The sequence below is a fragment of the Idiotropiscis lumnitzeri genome, chromosome 9, assembly GCF_059441095.1.
Source record: "Idiotropiscis lumnitzeri isolate Australia: NSW breed Sydney's pygmy pipehorse chromosome 9, RoL_Ilum_1.0, whole genome shotgun sequence".
NCBI classification, from domain to species: domain Eukaryota; kingdom Metazoa; phylum Chordata; class Actinopteri; order Syngnathiformes; family Syngnathidae; genus Idiotropiscis; species Idiotropiscis lumnitzeri.
The window spans coordinates 18,961,216-18,982,777 of record NC_142399.1 but is presented as its reverse complement, the minus strand read 5'-3'; the positions used below and the strand labels follow the sequence as shown (position 1 = coordinate 18,982,777).

The window sequence follows — 21,562 nt, the reverse complement described above, 5'->3', positions numbered from 1 at the left end:
TGAGAGCAGACTAACTCAATTGACAACGTGACATTTACAGTATGTTCCTCCTACCAAGCATATCCTCAGAAACTGGTGTACGCAGGATATCGCCAGTAAACTCGCAGGCCGTCTTCTTGGCGTCAATGCCAGATGTTCCTTCAAACACCTAAACAGACGCAACATAAAACTTTATCAAGAGACCTTGTCCAAAATGTATTGGTTGGGTTGGCATATGGTGCCTGCAAATAGGCTGCCAGGATGGCCGAGTGGTCTAAGGCGCCGCGTTCAGGACCCAGTCTCCCCAGGAGGCCTGGGTTCGAATCTCGAATTTCCCCATTGTGGGACTAATAAAAGGCAAATTATTATTATTATTATTATATATATTAACCGAAGGTTCAAAGTGTTTTTTTTTTATGTGCTTGATTTCTGCATACATCTTGCTCGTTGTCCAATATCACACTGTAAAAAAATTATCCAAAGTAGGTTAGAAAAAAGTTTCTAAGGAAACAAATATGTACAGTGTTGAAAATGTCATAGTTTTCACTCACTAAGCTATGTGAGAAATGCCCTTGCAGGAAAGCTTTAATGATTAGTTTCTTTTCAGTAAATTGTAAAAGTAACTTATCTTTGGGGAAGAAATGAGAAAAAAGGTGATGTTGATTTACTTTTTAAATTAATAAATTAGCAATGACGGTGGAACCACATCAACTCCAGTAGAGCAAATAATCTTTTTGTTTTAACAAAAATATACAGTATTGCTAAAAGACGGCTGAGCAAACCCAAGTTCTCAAATTTGCTTGTCATACAATTCAGATGTCAATTAACATATAAAATAATATGCCCGTAAAGTTGACTTTTTGTTTGGCTTTAGAAGCACTGTATATTGAAATCAATTCTTTTTTTGTTCATCTCTCCATTGTGAGGTTTGACTTTGAAGTTGAATACTAAACAATAGACAAAAGATTACGATGACAAAGATCGAACAAGTTGGAAAATGAGCAGACAGACACCTACGATGAGGCAGATTAAGTTAAATTATTAAATACAGCAATCCAACTGTGGCAATAGCTCAAATAAATAATAAATGTAAATGAATTGAATAAGTTCGAGAAAAGCCAAACATGTACGGGCCAAAAGTCAAATCAAAATGCATGCTCTCAAATAGTGCTTTATTACAATCTTGCAAATTGGGGGGCAATCCGGCTGCATCTCACCTGAACAACTGCCTTGCTACCAATCACCTCCAGGACTTGACCACTCCTTTTTGTGCCATCAGGCAAGGTCAGATGAACAATTTCAGCATATCTGGGGAACTAGTTTAAGCGGATTGAACACAGTTACAATATAAACAAATTAAGTATTTTATTTTAATAACAAGCACACAGTCGTTACACACGCTGATACATATGTGGCTGAGATTTTTACAAATACAAACATTTAAGAAATAAGTTGATGGATGGATGGAAGTTTTATACTAAATTTAACAATGAGTGTAAATGAATCATTACTGTTGTCATGCGATTAATAGATTCTGATTGTCAACACATAAATACAGCACAAGTGCAGAGGAAGTAGAAAAAAATATATATATCATCCGAATCAAACTAAAGTAGTTTCCTCACCTTGACATTATCCAGAATCACTAAGGGTCCATTCACTCCTGACACTGTAGAATAAGCTGAAAGACAAGACAGTTTCAAAATTGAGTTCAGTTTCTGATGTATTTCATGGCAGTCAACTAGAGGCAATATCATTTTTACTGTCTTCCAATTTTCATTTATGGTTGAAAGCCACCAATCAACTTAGAACCAAGTGCACTTCCTTGTCATAATTGCGGTGAATAATCACAAGCTGACCTTTAACTGTAAAATTCACACAGCTTTCTGTACGACATCATGCTCCTGGTCCAAATGTCAAAAGGCAGGAAAAATGTCATAAAAATGTATGCAATTCACTTGCCCACGAATGGCATTGACAATTACATTGACACAAAGCACGCTCTGACCATCTTCATAAAAGATCTCGAAATAAATGGGTCATCAGTAAAGAAGGTTACAGAACGTTACATGTAAATTATACAATCAGTATAAATACAATCCAAAAGAAAAAGAACACAAATGAAAAAAAAATGGAAAATATTTGCTACACCCATTGATTTCCCTTAATAACAGCTTTGTTGTCAGTTTTTGCATTTAACGGCTCAGAAGAAACAAAATCTCCTGCACTGCTTTTAAGGTGAACATGCTCAGTTTTTTTTCTCCATGTGGTTGTTTTGTATAAATGCAACTGACACAATCATTCAGATGTGAAGGTGGTGACTCTTTGGCAAGTCTTTTGATTCCCAGCACGCAGCACGTCACAAAACACTAACTGTCGTTAATGATTATTTATATTTAAGTATGCTTATGTCACCCAAAGGTGTAAAATGTTTGTCGTAACTGCCACATTAATTTTAAGTTGCACACCGTTAACATGAAGCGGTGACTTGTGTCCAAAACATTAAAATCCCTGTTTGGTCTATTCTTGCAAAGATAAATACAATACCATTTTATTTATGTAGAGCATTTCACAACAGCTGGAGCTGTAACGAAGCGCTTTCCATATGCCGTCATGTAAATTAGCAGGTAATTAGAACACAAATGAAAACACATAAACACATTTACAATAGATAACAGAAGAACAGCAGAACAGTGAGTCTCATATTGAGTCGGAAGCTAAAGAATAAAAATGTCGTCAAACAGGTTTTAAAAATGAACCATGGGAGCTCATTCCATAGGGAAGGACTGGCAACAGAAAAGGCACGATCCCCTCCGAGCCTGCGCCTAGTCCTCGGCACCTGCGTAGGGGTGGAGGAGCTCGGAAAGGTAGGCTGGGTCTAGGCCATTTAAAGAGTTGAAGACGAACAGAAGTATCTTAAACGAACTCTAAAGTGCACTGGGAGCCAGTGAAGAGGCCAAGATCGGGGTTATGTGCTCCATCTTCTGAGAGCCAGTTAAAAGGCAAGCGGCAGCATTTAGGACCAGTTGGAGGCGCTTGAGTGAGGATTGACTGATTCCAATGTAAAAAAGAAAAAAAAGTGCAGCAGTTAAAATCATGTCAACCCTTTCAAAAAAATTGATGCCAATGGTGCATTATATCGCTGGCGTTGGGCCAAAACCGTCACCAAATTTTGGTGAATTTCATCTTTTAAAAATATATATATACACTATTGGTCAGTTCAAAAACATGGGTGTTATCTTTATACAGTATTGAACAGTCTAAAAAAGTGTTGAATATGGCTTGTTTCACGATACAATTCTAATGGTTGAAAAAACGTGCAGATTTTGGGGTCAATCAAGTCGGATTGCGGATGTTACAGACCCAGACCAGCCAGATTCCAATTTTCCATCACCATCACTCTCACCTAACATCGGAACTTCATAGGGGCTGTGGTTACACAAAGGAAATTCAAATGGAAATTAGAGCTCCAAGCAGCTAGGAAGGGTTCTCACAGCCTTAGCCATGTTGGGGTACTGGTATGATTAGGAAACATTTATTATTAATTTTTAAATGGTCCAATAAACCTGTAAGGTACTGATTTATTTGATTTTATATTTTTGTGGCTGGTTTTCACACGTTTAGACCATGAAATTTTTCTTGGCAAACAATGTGTTGCCACAGCAACAGCATTTCACTTAATAAAACGCCTTTTCTGTACTTTCCATCTGAACATCATCATCATTCAATGCCAGCCATTCTATTGTCAGCGATTTCTGAGCCTTTTGACTCACAACCCACAAAATATTGTGTTCTATGATTGTTTTACACAAACTATACACAAAATTTCTGACACCAGAAACAATGGTCAGAATGCACCTTTTTCATTCTATAGCAATCAGTAAACAAAAAGTTTTAAGAAATTCAGCCACTTAGCCCCAAAAACCTGGGGAAAAAAGTACAATTTGGTGGAAACAATTTGCTCAGAGACTTTGATGCAAATATTTTTGCACTAGTGACACCTTTAACATCTGAACAGTGGTTTCATTCTATATATCATTTGTGAATGCTCTTGGAAAAGATGGAAAAACATTTAGCAATGGCTTTTGATTGCAAATTAATCTATTTAGTAAAATAAAAACACAAGAGCAATGCCAAATGATTAGGTTAGTGGCTGTTCATTGATGACCCTGTCATCCTTATCATATTCTCATACAGATCAGTCTTGTACTTTTTTTCCCCCATTAATGACACGCACATAATTGCTGCTCACTGTTGTAACACCGACAGCATTCCGTGAAGGGGCTGGGCGATAATTGGGAAAAATAATAATCACAAATGTTTTGATTATTTAAAACGTGATGAATAAAAATGATTTAATGATTTAAAAAAATTGCAATTTATTCATTTATAGAAACTCAACTATTCAAAACTATCATCATAGACTCATGCTTATTCATCCCTTCACGTTGAACATTTTATTCTTAAACACTCAATTCTTTTAATTACAAAATGACCTTGTGAATATCAGGTGAAATTCAAACCTCTAGCATTTTCCATTCTGCTGCAGTGAATAAGTATTTCCCTTATCGTGTGTGTTTAATATATATATATATATATATATATATATATATATATATATACTATTTTTATCTATATTTTTTGTTGTTGAAATTTTGTTTTCACAAATCTTGGGACTTACTGGGACCATATTTTATGTCATATCATGTGGGAAATGTGTGTTGCTAGAATATGTATGACGTTCTGCATGTTTGCGACTGTGTGGTGGTGCTACATGAGTTCCGGTAGGTGGTTCTTTTTTTTTGGCTCATCTCGCATTTCTTGTTTTCCGCATAGGTTGTGTGAGACTTTGTATGCTTGGTTAGGGATGCTGCAGTTGGTTTTACTCCGGTTGGCTCTGCGCATTTGCTGGTGATGTCCCTGCGCCCTTTTACAGCTTTGTAGTGTGTGACTTTGGTCTTGATCCCAAGTCTTGACCTGGTACAGACCAAGTTTGAAGTCAATCTGATTAAACATCTTAGCCATGGGTGCAAAAGTATGACTCTTGTGAATGTGCAAAAATGGGCCAAAATTTTACATTTGTATATTCATAGCTCACTTTCTGTCCATTTTAGGATACGGCTTGCAATGACTTTTCTGTACACCTCAGGGTGCGACACGTGTCTCCCGTTCAAACGTACAGAGATAGGGGTCAGTTAAACATCTACAGGGAGTGCTACAGAGCCTTTATTTGTAATCATGGATATCAACTTTAAAATATGAATAAAATATTTTTCGGCAGGCCCAATGTGCGTGCAAAGTTTAAGTTTTCATACAGGTTTACAAAAATCTGACCCACAGCAGATGAATAATAGAGCGAAACAAGAAACAAAAAACCAATAATTTCTACAAAAATAAAACGGACCTCACAGCGGTTGCCTAATCATGTAAAACAATCGACCATGACATAATTTGTTAACATAGAAACAAACAATGTGCAATGAGTCAGAGAACGCAGACTGAATGTCATTTTAAGGGTTCATGAATGTTGGGGGACAAGGTGTGGGTGAGTGCCGGTTTTTGAGGCAATTAGCATTCCCACTTTCAGTGGGGCTGTGGGAATCCCTTGTAGTTGAGGCTAAGATGTGAATTTGTAGCTGCACATCACAGCAGCCAATGCTTTGTTGCACTCATTTATTGTTAGAACAGGGGTGCCCCATCTCCATCCTTGCTTCCCCCCCATCCCCCTTCTAGCTGGAAATTTGAATTGTGTAGGAATGCTATGTGCCTCTTTTCTCTGGCACTTGAATGGCCTCTTCAGTATTTCACACCAAGGTGTCCTTCAGGGTGCAAGGTCAGGCTACCAAAACAGCCTCTAGTGGCAGATTAGGACCAATTAACATCTTTGTTCACAAAGGACTTGGCAGTTGAACAGGCTGCATGGTGACCCACACTGCGGTTGCATGCCAAGCCAAGAGACCGCCGCACTTGAGCTGAAGTAGCAAAGAGGGGTGGAGAAAGTTTTCAAACCTAATGGGAATTGTTGCTACTTCACAACTCATGAACATAGTTGATTGAGTAATGGTTATTGCTATGAAGTGCGAGCAAACTACCTTCACTTTTTACTACAGTAGCACACAAAGAAGTGCCATGGTTATGTTTATATTATTTGGGAAAAGTGCAACTCCACATTCAAAAGTTATGCACTCTTGCACACGGGCTTAGTGCCACCAGTCACGGCGCAAGGAATCAAAAGAAATCAAAATCAAAAACACTTGAACAACCGCTGATTTATGTATTTTTTCCCTGCACAAGGATAAGAAGTCATTTATAATTTTTGGCAGACTACAACAAACTAGCTGTTTTTATAATAAACACTCATATTGCAATGAAGGAACAATTTAATAATTAAAAAAATAAAGACGCTTCACAAAAGGTATTGTGAGGGAGGGACAGACAGGAATCTATTTGTAATGTTGCAGAAACCAATATCCCATTCCACTGCAACATAGGCTGTGGAATGCTGTCACTGTGATGAACATCAGATCATATGCACATGTTGGTTAAACGACACTTAAAGATGGGGTGAGCTTCTTGCCACAGGATGTGGTAACATGATCAAGACCAGGACTGCCAAATACGCCGTTGCTAGTCGACTAATCACCAACAGTAGTCCCGATTAGTCGACTAATCGAATCAGATGTACATCGCAGCATTACACAACCAGCAAGCAGCTGCTCTCATATACTAACGATCACTAGCTTAAAGAATATTTAAGGTATGTACAAATGAATGATAAAGACAATTAAGATGATAGTATACTTAACACTGATTAAACTTTGCATCTTGTAGAAGCATTCCTGAAATTTTCATAAATGAGAGAGCAAATTCAATTGAAGGTGATACTAGGTGATCACTGCCGTGCAATCACAAAAGGGGGGTTTGCCTTGTAATTAAGTATTTTTGGTGAAATGCACTTGAATTTTTTGGACTCTGTTGCTCACACAGGTTGGCCATGACACTGCATTACCCACAGTGCTTCTGTTTACATCACATACAACCTGGATTGCCACAACTGCGCATGTGCGTCACAGACAAGACATGGAGATAGAGGGAGAAGCACGAGATGTGACGATTTTGATTGTTGACCAAGTCGACAACTAGGGCTGGGCGATAAACCGAAAATTTACCGTTACCGAAATTAATTACAATGACCCACATCATTTTTCACATGTCGGTAAATTCGGTGTTTAAAAAAAAAAAGAAAGAAAAGTCTTTTCTGTTTGCGGCTATGTTCATGCCCCATTAAGACGCCTTCAGCGTGTGTCGTCACGTGACTCCACCCAGCTGAACAAGAAAGAAAACAGACGACGCGGTGGTAGTTGGCGATTCAAATCCAGAAGCGGCTGACACGGCTGAATCCGAAGAAACGTTAGTTAAAGTTGTTCCTGTTGCGCTTGTCTAAAAAAGAAATTAGACAGACGATGTTTGAGCAAAAGAACACTAATAACAAAGTGCGTCTTAAGCACCCAAAACAGCACTTCCAACCTTTTTTTTTTTTTTCCACCACCCACAACACAACCATGCTGTTGACTTGGAGCTTGCGCTAAAAGTTCAAAGTGAGAAGCAAGGTTCAACAAGTGACAACAGCCCATTAACGGAGGCGACACCATGCGAGAGAACGTCTCAGAGGTGGACGCGATAACCTAGCACATAGCTAAAGATAGAGCTCCGCTAGCTACAGTGAAGCGCAAGTGATTTGAAGTAGCCGGCAAGAGGTACGAAAATATTTGTCGCAAACCGTACTCCACAATATGGACAACATAGGGACGGGAGCTTATACATGTCAAGTATAAATCCACATCCGACTTGTGGTCGAGTCGCAACATGGATCCCTGTTTGAGCCTGACTGTGTGGCGACTGTATTACTCGAGATGGCACATTTTCCTGAAGATGCACACTTGTTTATTTGGCATTGGCATTTCATTGACATTTTTTTCATTTTATTTAGCATTTTGTATACAGGCGACAAGCTCCTTTGCACATGGCATTTTTTATATTTTTTACAAGAGACCTTTACACAAATCTAGGCCTTTGCACATGGCATTACAGCACCTTGGCGCAATCTATTGGCAGGAAAGATTTTGCGAGAGGTACTCCTTTTCTCCTGTTCTTTGTGACATTGTTCAAGTCATGCAAAACAAGCTATTTGGAATGTTTATACAAATTATTTTTGTACTTTTATTTTTCATTGAAAGTAATGTGTACCAGTTGGTCAATAAAAAAAAAAAAGCAGTTAATATGCATTTCCTGCATTCATTTTGATTTTGGTCCACGGGGGAGAATTTATCGTGCACTTATTGTTATTGAGGTAAAATTGCTCAATTTATCGCGATATTGATTTGAGGTCATATCGCCTAGCCCTATCGACAACCCTAATCCATGAAAAGTCAAAACATTCATTCAACCTTTTCATGTGACAACACGTATCCCTTAAATAGTAACAATCAATTTACAGCAATTGTTCTGGCTGTATGTTTAAAGCAAAAACAGAATACCAAAATTACAATTGCTACATTGATTGGTCAACGTACGTCATTGGTGCCTTGGCTGCCATATTGTATATTCCCTTCATATTGGAAAGGTTTAACAAATACTTTACAAAGTGCGTTGCGTTTGTTTTGGTGGTTCCTCCCATTAGTTAGCTTGCGAATGTCACATGGCCAAACCCAGAAAATAAGTGAGCCCTAAGGCACGGTAATGTAATTTTCAGTCAACAGACAGTGGCAAAACGGCTGCCTCCTGAGATGGACAGAAATCTGGTGATTCCCCCCCACAAACCCAAAATTAATCAGAATGCTGTGTTTAGACTATTGGAGGCGCATAGAACATATCGTAAAGAAAATGTTTGACTTGACTTCCCCTTTAAGGCCGGTCGGCAACAAAGATTTTTCAAATCTTTCAAAATAGTTTTTCATCAGTGAGGATCTCCAATGGACTATATGCATGGCAACTAATGACGTATTTCTGGAGGAAAGGTTTGGTGGCCTACGAGCTTCCAGTTTCCATTTATTGCAACGTACCGGGACATCATCTGCAGGAAAACTAACGTCATTGTTTAAAATAGAGTTAATGTGGGTTGTTGCTATAGGTGCATTCAATAGCTCAGAAGTTGTTTTTTTTTTTTTTTTTACCTTTTATAAACATTTTTACCAGTGAGCCAGTACTGCAGAGGAGATATAAAGTTTGTACATGCAACAACATGGAATTGATTAAGATTGTCTGTTCGTCTTTTTTTTTGTTTCTCAATGCTCGACTCCCCCGCGAGTCACTGCGCTGTGTCACACCCTCTCTCCCTCGTCGTCTATGCAAGGAACCCGGCTATACCAAGGCGTTGATGTTGGTCGCTCCGTCACAAAGCTTCACGGGAACATTAATCCTGATCCTGCTGTAAATCGTATATGCTTGTCATTATTATTACTTTATCAGGGGTTTTATTTTTTTAACAATCTCAATTTTGTTGCGTCTGCACCATAGAATGTCACATTAAAGGCTTTCTATTCTGTGTTTTGTTTTTGTGCGCCCTAAACAAAGTTGGGTTGAGTGTGTCAAAATAAGCCATGCAAGTCTATGTTGACAGTCACTACTATGAAAGCGCAAACGGATCATTAAATGAGACATGGTGCTTTGATCGCTTCGCTGACACTGACTATAAAAGAGTAGCCATTTATGATAACATCATTTCAGCAGACTGCAATATTTTAAAGCACTATATTTTAAAGCATTTGATGCCAATGCTATGCGTTAGACTAGTGACGGGAAGTTGGCACGCCTCCGTACTTTAAATGTAGAAATGATGCATGTAGAGCAGGGGTGTCAAGATCCAGTCCTGGAGGGCCGCTTTCCTGCATGCTTTCAATCTCTCCCGGCTGCAACCCACCTGATTCAAATGATCAGCTCATCAGCAAGCTCTGAAGAAGCCTGATAAGTATCCTGCTCATTTGAATCAGGTGGGTTGCAGCTGGGAGAGATGGAAAACATGCAGGACACCGGCCCTCGAGGACTGGAGTTTGACACCCCTGATGTAGAGAGTCCGTTCAGTTTGGTTGCATCTCTTTATAGATTGGCATGAATGAAGATTAATCCCCAAAAATGGCATGCAGGCCCAAGACAAAACATTACCTTAAACCAGGGGTGGGCAAACCTTTTGATTGGTGGGCCACAATGGGTTCTAAAATTTGACACAGGGGCCGGACCAGGAGCAGATGGATGGAGTGTTTTTGTAACCTACCTCATCGTAGAAAAAAAATAAATTTAATTTGAAATGAAAGTGAACAAAAGCATTACAACAAAATATCTGTCTTTGACACACCACAGTATTTAGAAAATAAAACATTAACAAGGTTTATTCATTTCATTTTTTTCAAGTTCGGCGGACCGGATTAATTCGTTTAGTGGGCCGCATGTGGCCCCCATGCCTTAGTTTGCCCACACCTGCCTTAAACAGATGAAATTGTATGTTTTGGAGCAGATGCTTTCTTTTCCTCAAATTTAAACAATTTAATTTTTTTGGTGTCTTCCTGCACGCATTAGATTTTAGATTGTTATCCCTCTCTCAATCCCTTTGGAGACTATTTCTGATTCACTTGCAGAAGTTTTGAGGTCTTTCTTTGAAGCTTTCAATATGTTTCTGTCATTAAATGTTGTTTTATCTTTTATCTACCCATTTGTTAATAGCTACACCAGTCGATTCTTCTTCAGGGCCTGCCAAATAGTTGTACTGGCTAAGGCCAATATTCGTGCAAAGGCTTTGATTTTTTTTTCCATTCGTCTTTCTGCTTTCGCCTAATTGGGTTTTCACCCACTGACAGCTATCTTTTTATGTTGTTTACATTTCAAGCATAAATGCAGAGAATATAAATAAACCTTTTTATCTTGACAATTGACATGTTCATCTTTTGGTGTCAAAGCCAAATATTTTCAGTATAAAGCAAAAATAGCTGCACTGTTTCAATACTTTTGGAGGGAAGTACAACATGATGGCTATGTTGAATGTGAAAACGCATATTTGAGTCAAATGTCTTAATATTTAATTCACCTCTTTGGCAGGCTGTTCCTGGATCTGCTATTAAGATGCTGCAGATGCACAGATTGCCAAGAGGATTCTATATAATTATGTGGACCAATTTCCTCAGCATTATCATCATTATCACCTGTCAGTAAATACTGTAGCTGTATGAATGTCTTTTGAAATTTTCTGGCAATTTGCAGGTTCTAAGTGTGGTTATTATTTCCTTAAAAACAAACATGGCTTACATAGCATTTGTAGAAAGAAAGGGTCAGCTATTAAGTAACAATGCTTGAAATTTTAAAGGACTTTCCATTAAAGCATTTTCTGTCCCTAGTGTTGTCAAGAAAAATATCCCTGGACAGTTTTGCAATTTTTCAAAAACTGGGCACTTGACCCTCCAGCCGCGACCTAAGTACCCTTTCGGTCTCGACCCACTAGCCTCATTTATAAAAATTCTTGAACCCTGAGTGGTCATAGAAGCTTCTTGTTGGTGCGCTTATGGGGCGATTTACATATGTTCAGAGTAGTCGACAAATCATGAATACTGCTGGTTGTTAGCTTTTATGCTCTACTAGCAAAATAATCGTTTGTGGCAGCTGTAGACCCCATTAACAAGTAGTGTTTTCAAAGAGGAGGCGCTAAGCGCTAAAGCAAAACTCAGAGTCGAGAAAGACCCAAAATAAGTACTCCAATGTACGCTTGACTTTTGACAGAAGTTTGACTCCAACCGTGTTAGGGTGGAGGGCCAACAGCTATGAAAAGAAATGTTAAATAACAATCAGTACTTGATTAGATAGAAATTTATTAAAACTTAGCAGACGCTCTCGGACCGCGAATCGAGATTTAAATTTCAATCAAAGATAATCATGATTATTTTTTTCCACAATCATCCGGCCCTAATCTAATGCATTTTGTATTGATATTGATCATGTGACTCTTGCGACACAGACCTACGTGACCTAGATGTTAGTACGTAAGATTCTTTGATTACTGGAATGGGATCTGACTACCACCATGCTAACTACTATCTAGCATTGAGGCTAATGTTAAGCAAAGCTGATTTACTTGAACTAAGTGTGCTATATAAATAAAGTTTTATTGTATTGTATTGTATTGCAACAGCTTCAGTTCAATTTCTGCTTGTCCTTGCACACAGTTTCCAACCTGTCTGAGGAGCCGCCCCAGCAAGACAGGGGAGGGGCCGTGACAGTATCCCCCTACATTAAGGGGCATATACAAACCTAAATCTGAATTGCACAAACTTGTAACTTTCCAGGCCTTTGTCTGACCTCAAAAACTTAGCTGTGTAGTGAGAGGGAAACTCACCAAGAGATATCAGGGTAATGACTTTAGAGTAGAGATGGACCAATATGTGGGCCAATACTGATTATTAGTAGTGAAGCAGCCAGATAATTGAAATTTAGAGCCAATATTTATTTTCAGTAAAAGATAAATTATTGGCATTAAAATAAAAAGTTTCCAGATTAGCAAAATGTTCAAGTTTTGACATATTGGTTTTAAAATTCTGACTAAAAAGGTCAGGGCACGGCCAGCATCATCACCATTTCAAGTTGAATGAAAACTTCAGAAAATAGCTCTCTATGCTGTAGCTTTGTACACTAAATAAAGTTTTCTCAACATTTCAAATTAAATTAAATAAATTAAATTTTAAACTTTGACTTGTCTTCATTTTAATTTCAAATAAAAATGAAAAAAGGTGTTTCCCACGGTCGGAAAGTTAGAAAGTTAACTGAAATTTTTAATGAATTGTTCCATGAAAGTTAACCCCGTTTTTAAATTGAAATTTATTGGCCTTCAGATTTCTTTAAAAAAAAAAGAATTTTTTTTTTTTTTTTTAAGTCAAAATGTCAAAGATTGGCGTCCATAAGCAGCCTGGCCAATCATTGGTCTATCCCAACATTTACCAAAGATTCAGTTCTAAATTTTACAAACAGGTTACACTGCAATTATCAATCCTGTAAACACACCATTTGATGTTATAACAAAAGCAATGAATAACCCCAAGTTGAAACAAGACAATTTATAATCACCACTGTCAAAAGTGACTAAACAGCTACAGGGAAGTTCAGTAATGGAATAGGGGATTTCTTTAGACAAGTAACAAGTAGACTGTTCATGTGGATTGCTTCCTGTTCTTGCTGACAGAAATAAGACAGACAGATTCCTACAAAAGAGGCCTTTTTCCTCATTCCTGAAAAGCACGTTGCTGGAGGCTAATTAGAATATAAATTAGGTAACTTTTATAGAATTAGAGATTTTATAGAAATGACTTTTGGTCATGACAGATGAGGCTTTAAATAATCACTACATTATTAGCACTAATTAAATCATCACAAAAGCCGCACCGTGCCTTGCTCTATGCCTTTTCATTGCACTTCATGTAAGAATGCACCACTAAAACAAAGGGCACCATTTCATGGACTAATAGCTTTTGTCCCGTTTGACACAAGAGAGACAAAGACCTCCAGAAAGAAAAGACAGTATGATGAAAAAATGACTCCATTTGTTTATTTTGTTGTTCTATCTCAGAATGGCTTTAAACGTTTGCATCTCAAAGAGCTATGACAAGTCAAGAAAAATGTCACAAAAAGCATCTCAATGTTGATCTTATGAACCGTTTGACACATGCCCACATGTCAGTGTCGAAGTATTGAAATTTTTCATTTCACATTTACATAATTTGCTGAAGAGTAGCAGGCTGAACCATTTCTTATTTTTGGCTGCCAATCACAACAGATGCAGTGCCATTTATTCAAACATTGTATTTGGTGTACAAGTTGATGACATGGTTTGATGGAGTTTATACTTGTGGTACTGTATTAGAACAAGTCTATGTTGTTAAAACGTTTTTATTTTGTTTATTGCTTTAAAGCCACAACAGTTGCCAAATAAAATGTTTTTATTCTTGGCTTATTTTGGAGCAATGAGAATTGACCACTTCCTCTGTTTATAATGCATAATACTTAGCAGTCGAAGAGAAAGTATTTGCCATTGGGTGGAAACCTTCTATGCCTACATTGAACTAAAATGGACTAAAAACTTCGAGTTTTCATCAAATAAATATACGAAAACTAGACTAAAACTTTTTTGGGGCATTTTCGCTGACTAAAACTAGATTAAAACCTTTTTGAGTTTCCGTCGACTAAAACTAGACTAAAAGTATCATAAATAGGAGTGACTAAATGTGATGAAAACTAAAAAGCATTTTCGTCCAAATGACTAAGACTAAATGTAAAATGCCTGCCAAAAATAACACTGCTTTGGCACAATGGTGATCTATTTTCTTTTGAAATAAGACGTTTGGTGGCTTAAGCGGTTTATAATCATTTGGTGGCCCGTAAAAAGACTAAAACTCCGCCTTTCCCGATGTGGCTGCAGCGTCGACGCCTTGGCCAAGGCGGCTGCTCATAATGTGGCTCATTCCCAGAAACGCTTGTCGGTTGTTGGTAACTTAAAAAATAAACGAAAGAGAGGAGCTTCTACGGCGGAGGGGAAGCCGCTTGGAGCACGCCTTCATCGTACACGCAGGTGTGTGCGGGCACACGGAGGTAGAAAAATATCACAACAGTGTAGCTGGAGCAGCGGAGGCCGGCTCCTCGGCTGAGGAGACCGGACATCGCTTCTCATTCCCGGAAATGCTTGGCGGGTGTCCCGCTGGCTGCTCGGGAAAGTAGACGTGTGTCTTGTCTGCAGGGGTGGTACGGGGTTCCGTGTATAAATTTGAGGAGGCCAATAATTTTCCTGGATCGGTCTGAGGTGGTTCTTGGAGAGCAGGAATTAGCTGGAATGCTGAAAAGATGGGTGAATGGCCGAAACACTACTTTGGCGGTGTTTTTGCTGAGGAATTAGCTTTTTAACATGGCTAAAAGCTAACAAAAAGAAATTGGAATGTTACAGACCGCAGACCTGAGGCAACGGCAGGTGCGTAAAGGTGGAGGTTGTTGAACAACATCGCGCTGAAACGCCAGCGAATTAAGCGAAGCGGGACGCTCAAACAGATTTAGATAAGGAGCCAGCGGGTCCCACAAGGGCCACTGGGACCAAACATAACTTCTGTTTTCTTTTCATCGAAATTCAGCACCCTCCAGGTCTTGAGTTAATCCAGACAAGACAAAAGTGTTTTCAATGAGAAAGTGGACCAAGGCTCGGGTTGAGCTTTTGACTGCAGTTTTTAATGGAGCCATCGAATCTAACAGAGCACGGTAGCATGGGTGCAACCAAGAGGTGAGTTCCTCTGTGTTTGAAGAGGGAATACAAACTCATCAAAGGTATCAGTGAAACAACCAGCAGTTAGGGGGTTGAAAATCCGGCGGCGACACTCCGAAGCATCAGATTTAACAGCAGCACAGGAAAAGAAGACATAAAATATGAAGAATGCAAAAGTGTCTTGAAGTCAATGGGTGACAGGTAGGGTGTGCACCAATCAATTCAGCCGGTATTGGTATCAATGCCGAGCTCTTTAATTTTGGGAAATCAGTAATCGGACGATCACTTAAATTAAAAATCTTCTCCACCGATCTTACCTCCCTCTGCAGAGGAATGCCTTTTCGTGTCACGCCAACCTTTCATTATTATTTGAGAGAATTACTTTATGTGCAGTCAAACAAAAAAACTCTTTTGTATTGTTTCAAATATATTTTTCAATGTTTTAGAATAAGAAAAGATTGGGACATGAAAGGTGTATGGTTATGTGAGTGAGTTTCCAGATCAGGGATCAGTGATTGGCCAGAAAATTGAGATTGGTGAACGCCACGTCGCAGGCTTGCTGCAGTTATTGGAAGTAACAATTTAATAACATTCGTTCCAATATTTTTGTGTACTTTTAAAGTGGGTTGCTTCAAACCAAAGGTTATGAGTCCTGAGTTGTTTAACACATGTAGATAAATATTAGGGCTGTGACGATAATTCGATATCGATATGTATCACAATAGGTGGGGTGAGTGAGTGATATCAATAGAAAATGGTATCGATAAATTGCCCTACTCGTCACAAACTCTCTCCCATTGAGGAAATATAACCGGAGGCTTACGCATGGAGCTCTAGTACACAAGACCTCCGTCGCAAGGGAAGCGGGCGTACGTACAGTGAAGCTGCTAACAAGCACCCTCCGCGGACACGCACTGGACAAAACGGCCCGTAGCACCAGAATTTTTCCGTCTCAATGGAGGCCGGCGTGTGTTGTACATTTTAAAATAAAAGTAATCGGAATTCAGCCCTTTTTGTTTCATTTTCAATAGTTGTTGTAAATTCCTCATTACTGCTCTGTTTATACAGGTATTGGTTTGCTGTTTAATTTGCGTATTTAACAACAGGCATGTTTTCGGGCAGTTAATGGGTCCTTGTATTTATGTTAATTTATGTCGGGCATATTGTTGGACAGCTAAGCGGCCCTAAGAGAGACGTATCGAGTCCGTTAGCTCGGATGCTCGATTGCTACACTTTTCGTCGTCGTGTATGCTCCAGAATGTGAGTTATTGAGCTCTGTTGAATTGATTGGAGTAAAATTAAAGCTACGTTGTTCTCTATCCCTAAGTCCGGTCACGCTCATGTGAACCTCCCCAAATTCACATACAGTCCCAGCTATATATAACAACTGAAATGTATTTGTTCTTATATAATCCTGGAATACTGATAACTGTGACAAACAAAGTCACTACAATCAGGGAAAAAAAGCTTTCATGTAATTTCATTTGTAAAAAAAAAAATACAAGGCAGTATATTGGAACATTTCTTCAAGAAAGGTAAATGAGGCCTTCAACAACAGCTACTCAACTTTAGCAGAATGCAAGTAAACTCCACCAGCTAGTTATAAATACTGCGACCAGATCATGGGCTGGAATAGTTTAGAAATATGCTTTGCAGAAAGAGGCTTGCCAACAGAGTTAGAGCATTTCAGCTGCAGAATGTTTAGACGTAAGTACAAGGGCTACATCACAAAATACCCTTGTCCTGACAGCAAGATGGGCCAAGGTCCATTAAGTAATTTTCTTTTTGTTCTCGAAGAAGCTTTTAGTCCATACTTGCCTCTCTGACACTCGCATAAAGGTACAAAAAAATGTTTCTGGTGTTCTGTTCAACAAAAAGAAAGCAATCCTGGTTTAAAAAAAATGTAAATAAATAAATCTGACCTACAACATCCATATCGGTAATCAATCATATGAAGAATCAAACTAAATAAACCACTAGGCCAAACATGAAAACAAAAAAAGAAAAAAAAACAACATCAAAAACAAAACCAGTCTCAAGCCAAACAGCATCGGTATGCACCTATCCAATAAAAGCTGGTCCAACACATTGGGTATCATATTCAAGGACGGTACATACTAAAGAGGAATGATTCAATTCGGTTTGATTCAGTGCGACTACCATTCAATTAGTCCACGTCCTCTGCCTGGAAATTATATGGGATTGACAAAACAGAATAACATTGTAAAATGTGTCACAACAGTTGCTGTCAAGAGCAATTCATGGACGAATCTTTTCCGCCATTCACCATATAGATCACAAGGAAAACTTTGCAACTCTGTGAGCATGCTAAAGAAAAGCGAAAAAAAGCTGTGCAACACACGCAGAAAAGCCTTGCTGAGTTGAGCAAACACACACTGAACCATTGATAAGCAATTAGTGCTGAGACATCACTAATGCCGCCATCACTGTAACATTACTTTATGCGAGCAAGTTAAACCTACACAGGATGTTTGATATTCACTAAACATTCAGGTTACATACTGATAGTCCCCATAACGACATTTGCAACTATATCACTTGTAAAATATGTTGGACAATTTCAGAGACTGACTGTCAAAAGATCTCCACATTGCTGTCAACTTTACCGCTTAAACTCTTTCCATATTCAAGCAAGTACATTACATATCACTGGAATCAGGCAGAATCCTTATACCTCTAAAATATCCACTTATCATGAGACCACATAATTAATCTGTAAGGTTAAAAAAATAGCTGATATCTCCTTGGTATCCACTATCCAGACTTTAGGGTCAATCAGTGCAACCACAACAGTATTTGTATTGAAAAAACGATATCAGTACGCAGTGCTACGAAGACAAACACTTCTCACTTTAAGCCTACAGCATGGCGTTCCCAGTACCCTCTTGTGTTTTATTTGTGATACTCATATGACTCCCTCAGAAATGTGGGTACCTCCACAAATAAATACATTATTTAAAAAATGATAGAGCATTTTTTTTTCTCCGGTTTACGGGCATGTGGGCTGTCATTTAGACAGGTCAGGAAGCTGCATACATAGTCGTAATATAGCATGCCACCAATGCAAAGGCTAACTTTACAATGAAAGCTTAACAAATAATGTATTGATGCCAATGCGATTAGCCTTATTAAGCTTTTATTTTGAAGTCAGGCTACGTGGTGGCGAGGCCGCTTGCTTGACTTGTCTCATCGTATTTCAGCTTGCCTTATCCAAATTTTTATTGCCATTTCATACTTGCGACCAAAACAACGCCATCCTGAAAACAAATTTGATTGCTCATTTAGGACACGAGGAACCTGCAACTTAATTGAATAATGTTTCATGACGTGCATGAGACATGAGGTGCATTCAAATACAGTTGGACATTTCATACTCAGACAGAAAAAAAAATATTTTTATTAAATTTAATTCATTTATATATGTATCTATTTATTTGTCATCCATTATATACTTAGTTATTTATTAATTAATTAACTTAATGGAAGCAGTCAAATAAGGGGAGCACCGACACTTCCTACAGCTCCAGTTGCTGTGAAATGCGCAATGTAAATAAAGTTGTATTGTCTTGTATTTTTCCCGTTAAAGCACTGATACCTGGAACTATCTTCCATTGGATGAAGAGTTTCTTCTGACACTTGTGGAAGCACTCAAAAATGACAAGAAAAGTCTACAAGAACAACTGAAATGTATTTGTTGTTAATAAGAGGCAATTTAAATGTCGGTATATGCTGTATCTTACTGTATATATCATATAAGAAATAAGAAATTGGGGTTGGCTTGATCTAGTCACCGGACTTCAACCTCAGGAAGCACATTTAGGATACAACTGCTGAGGTGGTGAACCAGGCCCAATTTATCAACGTTCATCTCAGCTCTAAATATATGTCAGTTTTCATTTTATTTTGTCAATCCCCATCCACATAAAATATTACACGTTGAGGTGTACAGTACGCTTCTAATAAGCTTCGCATTAATTTAGCCGCTACCTCAAGTGATTTTAAACAGAAAGTCACGTGACCTTGCGCTCTGGAAACTGCAACTCTCGTGATCGTGTCACATGACAACTCTTCGTCATCATTCGGTCTTCACAAAATAACGACGTTCCCCGTGTATCACCGACGATGTGCTAATGTTGTAACATTTTGACAGAAAAGGTACAATGCAAGCAACATTTTAACACCATCAATCGAAATAGCAAATGAACTCTCAAGGGGTGGCTTAAGTGTAACACCGGAGGCTTACAGCTAAGACAGAACCTTAACTCACAGGCCAAAAACCATAGTGCAGTAGTTACAACATCATGGAAATATTAATACTACATTATCAAATCTGAATACAGTGACTTTGGTGAACAATGTCAATTCATTGAATAGTACCCGCGACGAATACAGGATGCCAAAATAAAGCACGTTAGCCACCCCTTAGCAGTAGTTTGCAATGTAGCTTAGCCAATATATGCTACAGATATGAATGACACGAATCCCAACATTGCCAACAACAAACACACGCGCACGCACGAAACAAATATACCCAAAATGGTCGTGTATTATTTAGAATTTGTTTTGCTGCCTGCAACATCATAGCTGTCACTTTTAATTCATTTAATTATCATTTCAATGTACAGATATTACAATGCAGCAGTATGCAACACACAAAGCTTAATGCAATCCACTCTTAACGTCATTATTATAATAACGTCTGTAGAGAAGATTAAATATTTGCTTTCTTCGGTATATCTGCAAATGTAGCGTGACATCCGCGTTAGCCTGTAGCCACAATAGCAGCTAAGTAGCATCTAGAAGTAGTCAATGTGCGTACTTAGCCTTGGTTGAGAGATGTAATTTCTGGTCACAGCTTGAGTGTGCGTCCTCGCTGCTGCTGCCAGGCCGTTGTCCATCGCCCTGTTTGCCACCAATGTTGCCATTGCTGGTTAAATGTACGGTAAATCGAGAAAGGGAACTGTGTTCGACGAGCTTAGCTAAACTGGTGCTGCACAGCAGATGACAGTGGAGTGCTGGTCATATGACTGACTAGGCGGATGATGGTTTGACATACGAGTGAGTGGCCACTGTTTACGCGCGTCACTGAATCCGAATGAGAATTTACGATGCGGTTCGTTTCTTTATGTGTTTAATAGTAAAAAATCAAAATCACTCAGACAATGCCTCCATAATTCGACAGAAGCGGTGATCATGGTCTTTTTCCCTCTTTTAGAACAGTCATCCTTTACTTGTTAGTAACTCATGTCATGTTGACTACAGGGTGACAAAATTAAATTGGTATTCAATATACTCTAACTAGTATTGATACAATCTCATGGTAAATATTCACATTCCTCAGTCTCGCTTCCTCAACCGCCAACCCAATTGTGTAAATACAATTCAATACAATACAACCTTATTTATATCAAGCATTTGTGACAACAGCTGTAACAAAACTCTTTCCATTTGGTGTAATATAAATTAGAAGGAAATTAGAACACTAATTAAACTAAAACACTCAAACAAATAACCACATAGTCAATAGATACCAGAAGAACAGCAGAACAGCGACAGTCTCATGTTGAGTCGGAAGCTAAAGAATAAAAATGTGTCTTCAAACGGTTTTTAAAAGTGGACAGAGAGCGGGCTTGCCGAAAATTCAATGGTAGGTCATTTCATAGGGAAGGACAGGCAACAGAAAAGGCACAATCCCCCCCATTTGGCCCGCAGACCTGAGGCAGCGGGCAGGTATGTCGGGGTGGAGGAGCTTGGAGCAGTACACTGGGGCGAGTCCATTTAAAGATTTGAAGACGAACAGAAGTATCTTAAAGCGAACTCTAAAGTGCACTGGGAGCCAGTGAAGAGAGGCCAGCCAAGATTGGGGTTATGTGATCCGTCTTCCGAGCGCCTGTTTAAAGACGACCAGCAGCATTTTGCACCAGTTGAAGGCACTTGTGGGAGGACTGGCTGACTCCAAAGTAAAGTGCATTACCACCGAGATGTAACGAAGGTATGGATTACTCTTTCTAATGTCTACAGAACTGTAATTGTACATAGACAGAAGCAAACACAGTCAATCCATTTTACATCCTGCTTTCAAGGATTAATTTAGCTTGAGTCATTACCAGCTGATTTTGAGCAGAAGTATAATAGTATAAAAAAGTATAATTAAAGTAACAAGTAAAAGTATAATAATCTCTCTCTCTCTCTCTCTCTCTCTCTCTATATATATATATATATATATATATATATATATATATAATGGCGGAATGGTAGCCCGACTGGTTAGCACGATGGCCTGAC

The 21,562-nt window shown here is 38.7% G+C and overlaps 1 protein-coding gene across 1 annotated transcript in view; it reads right to left on the bottom strand.

Moving 5' to 3' along the window:
- The window catches only part of atp6v1ba (ATPase, H+ transporting, lysosomal, V1 subunit B, member a), a 37,877-nt gene extending 17,535 nt beyond the window's left edge, over window positions 1–20,342 (bottom strand). The window contains exons 1-4 of the mRNA XM_088304016.1: window positions 20,097–20,342; window positions 1,605–1,660; window positions 1,197–1,295; window positions 55–148 (exon numbers count right to left, since the gene is read on the bottom strand). Of these exons, the coding sequence (XP_088160142.1) occupies window positions 55–148; window positions 1,197–1,295; window positions 1,605–1,660; window positions 20,097–20,202 (355 nt within the window). The 5' untranslated portion in view covers window positions 20,203–20,342. The remainder of the gene's footprint in view (window positions 1–54; window positions 149–1,196; window positions 1,296–1,604; window positions 1,661–20,096) is intronic.
- Window positions 20,343–21,562: the final 1,220 nt, after the last annotated feature.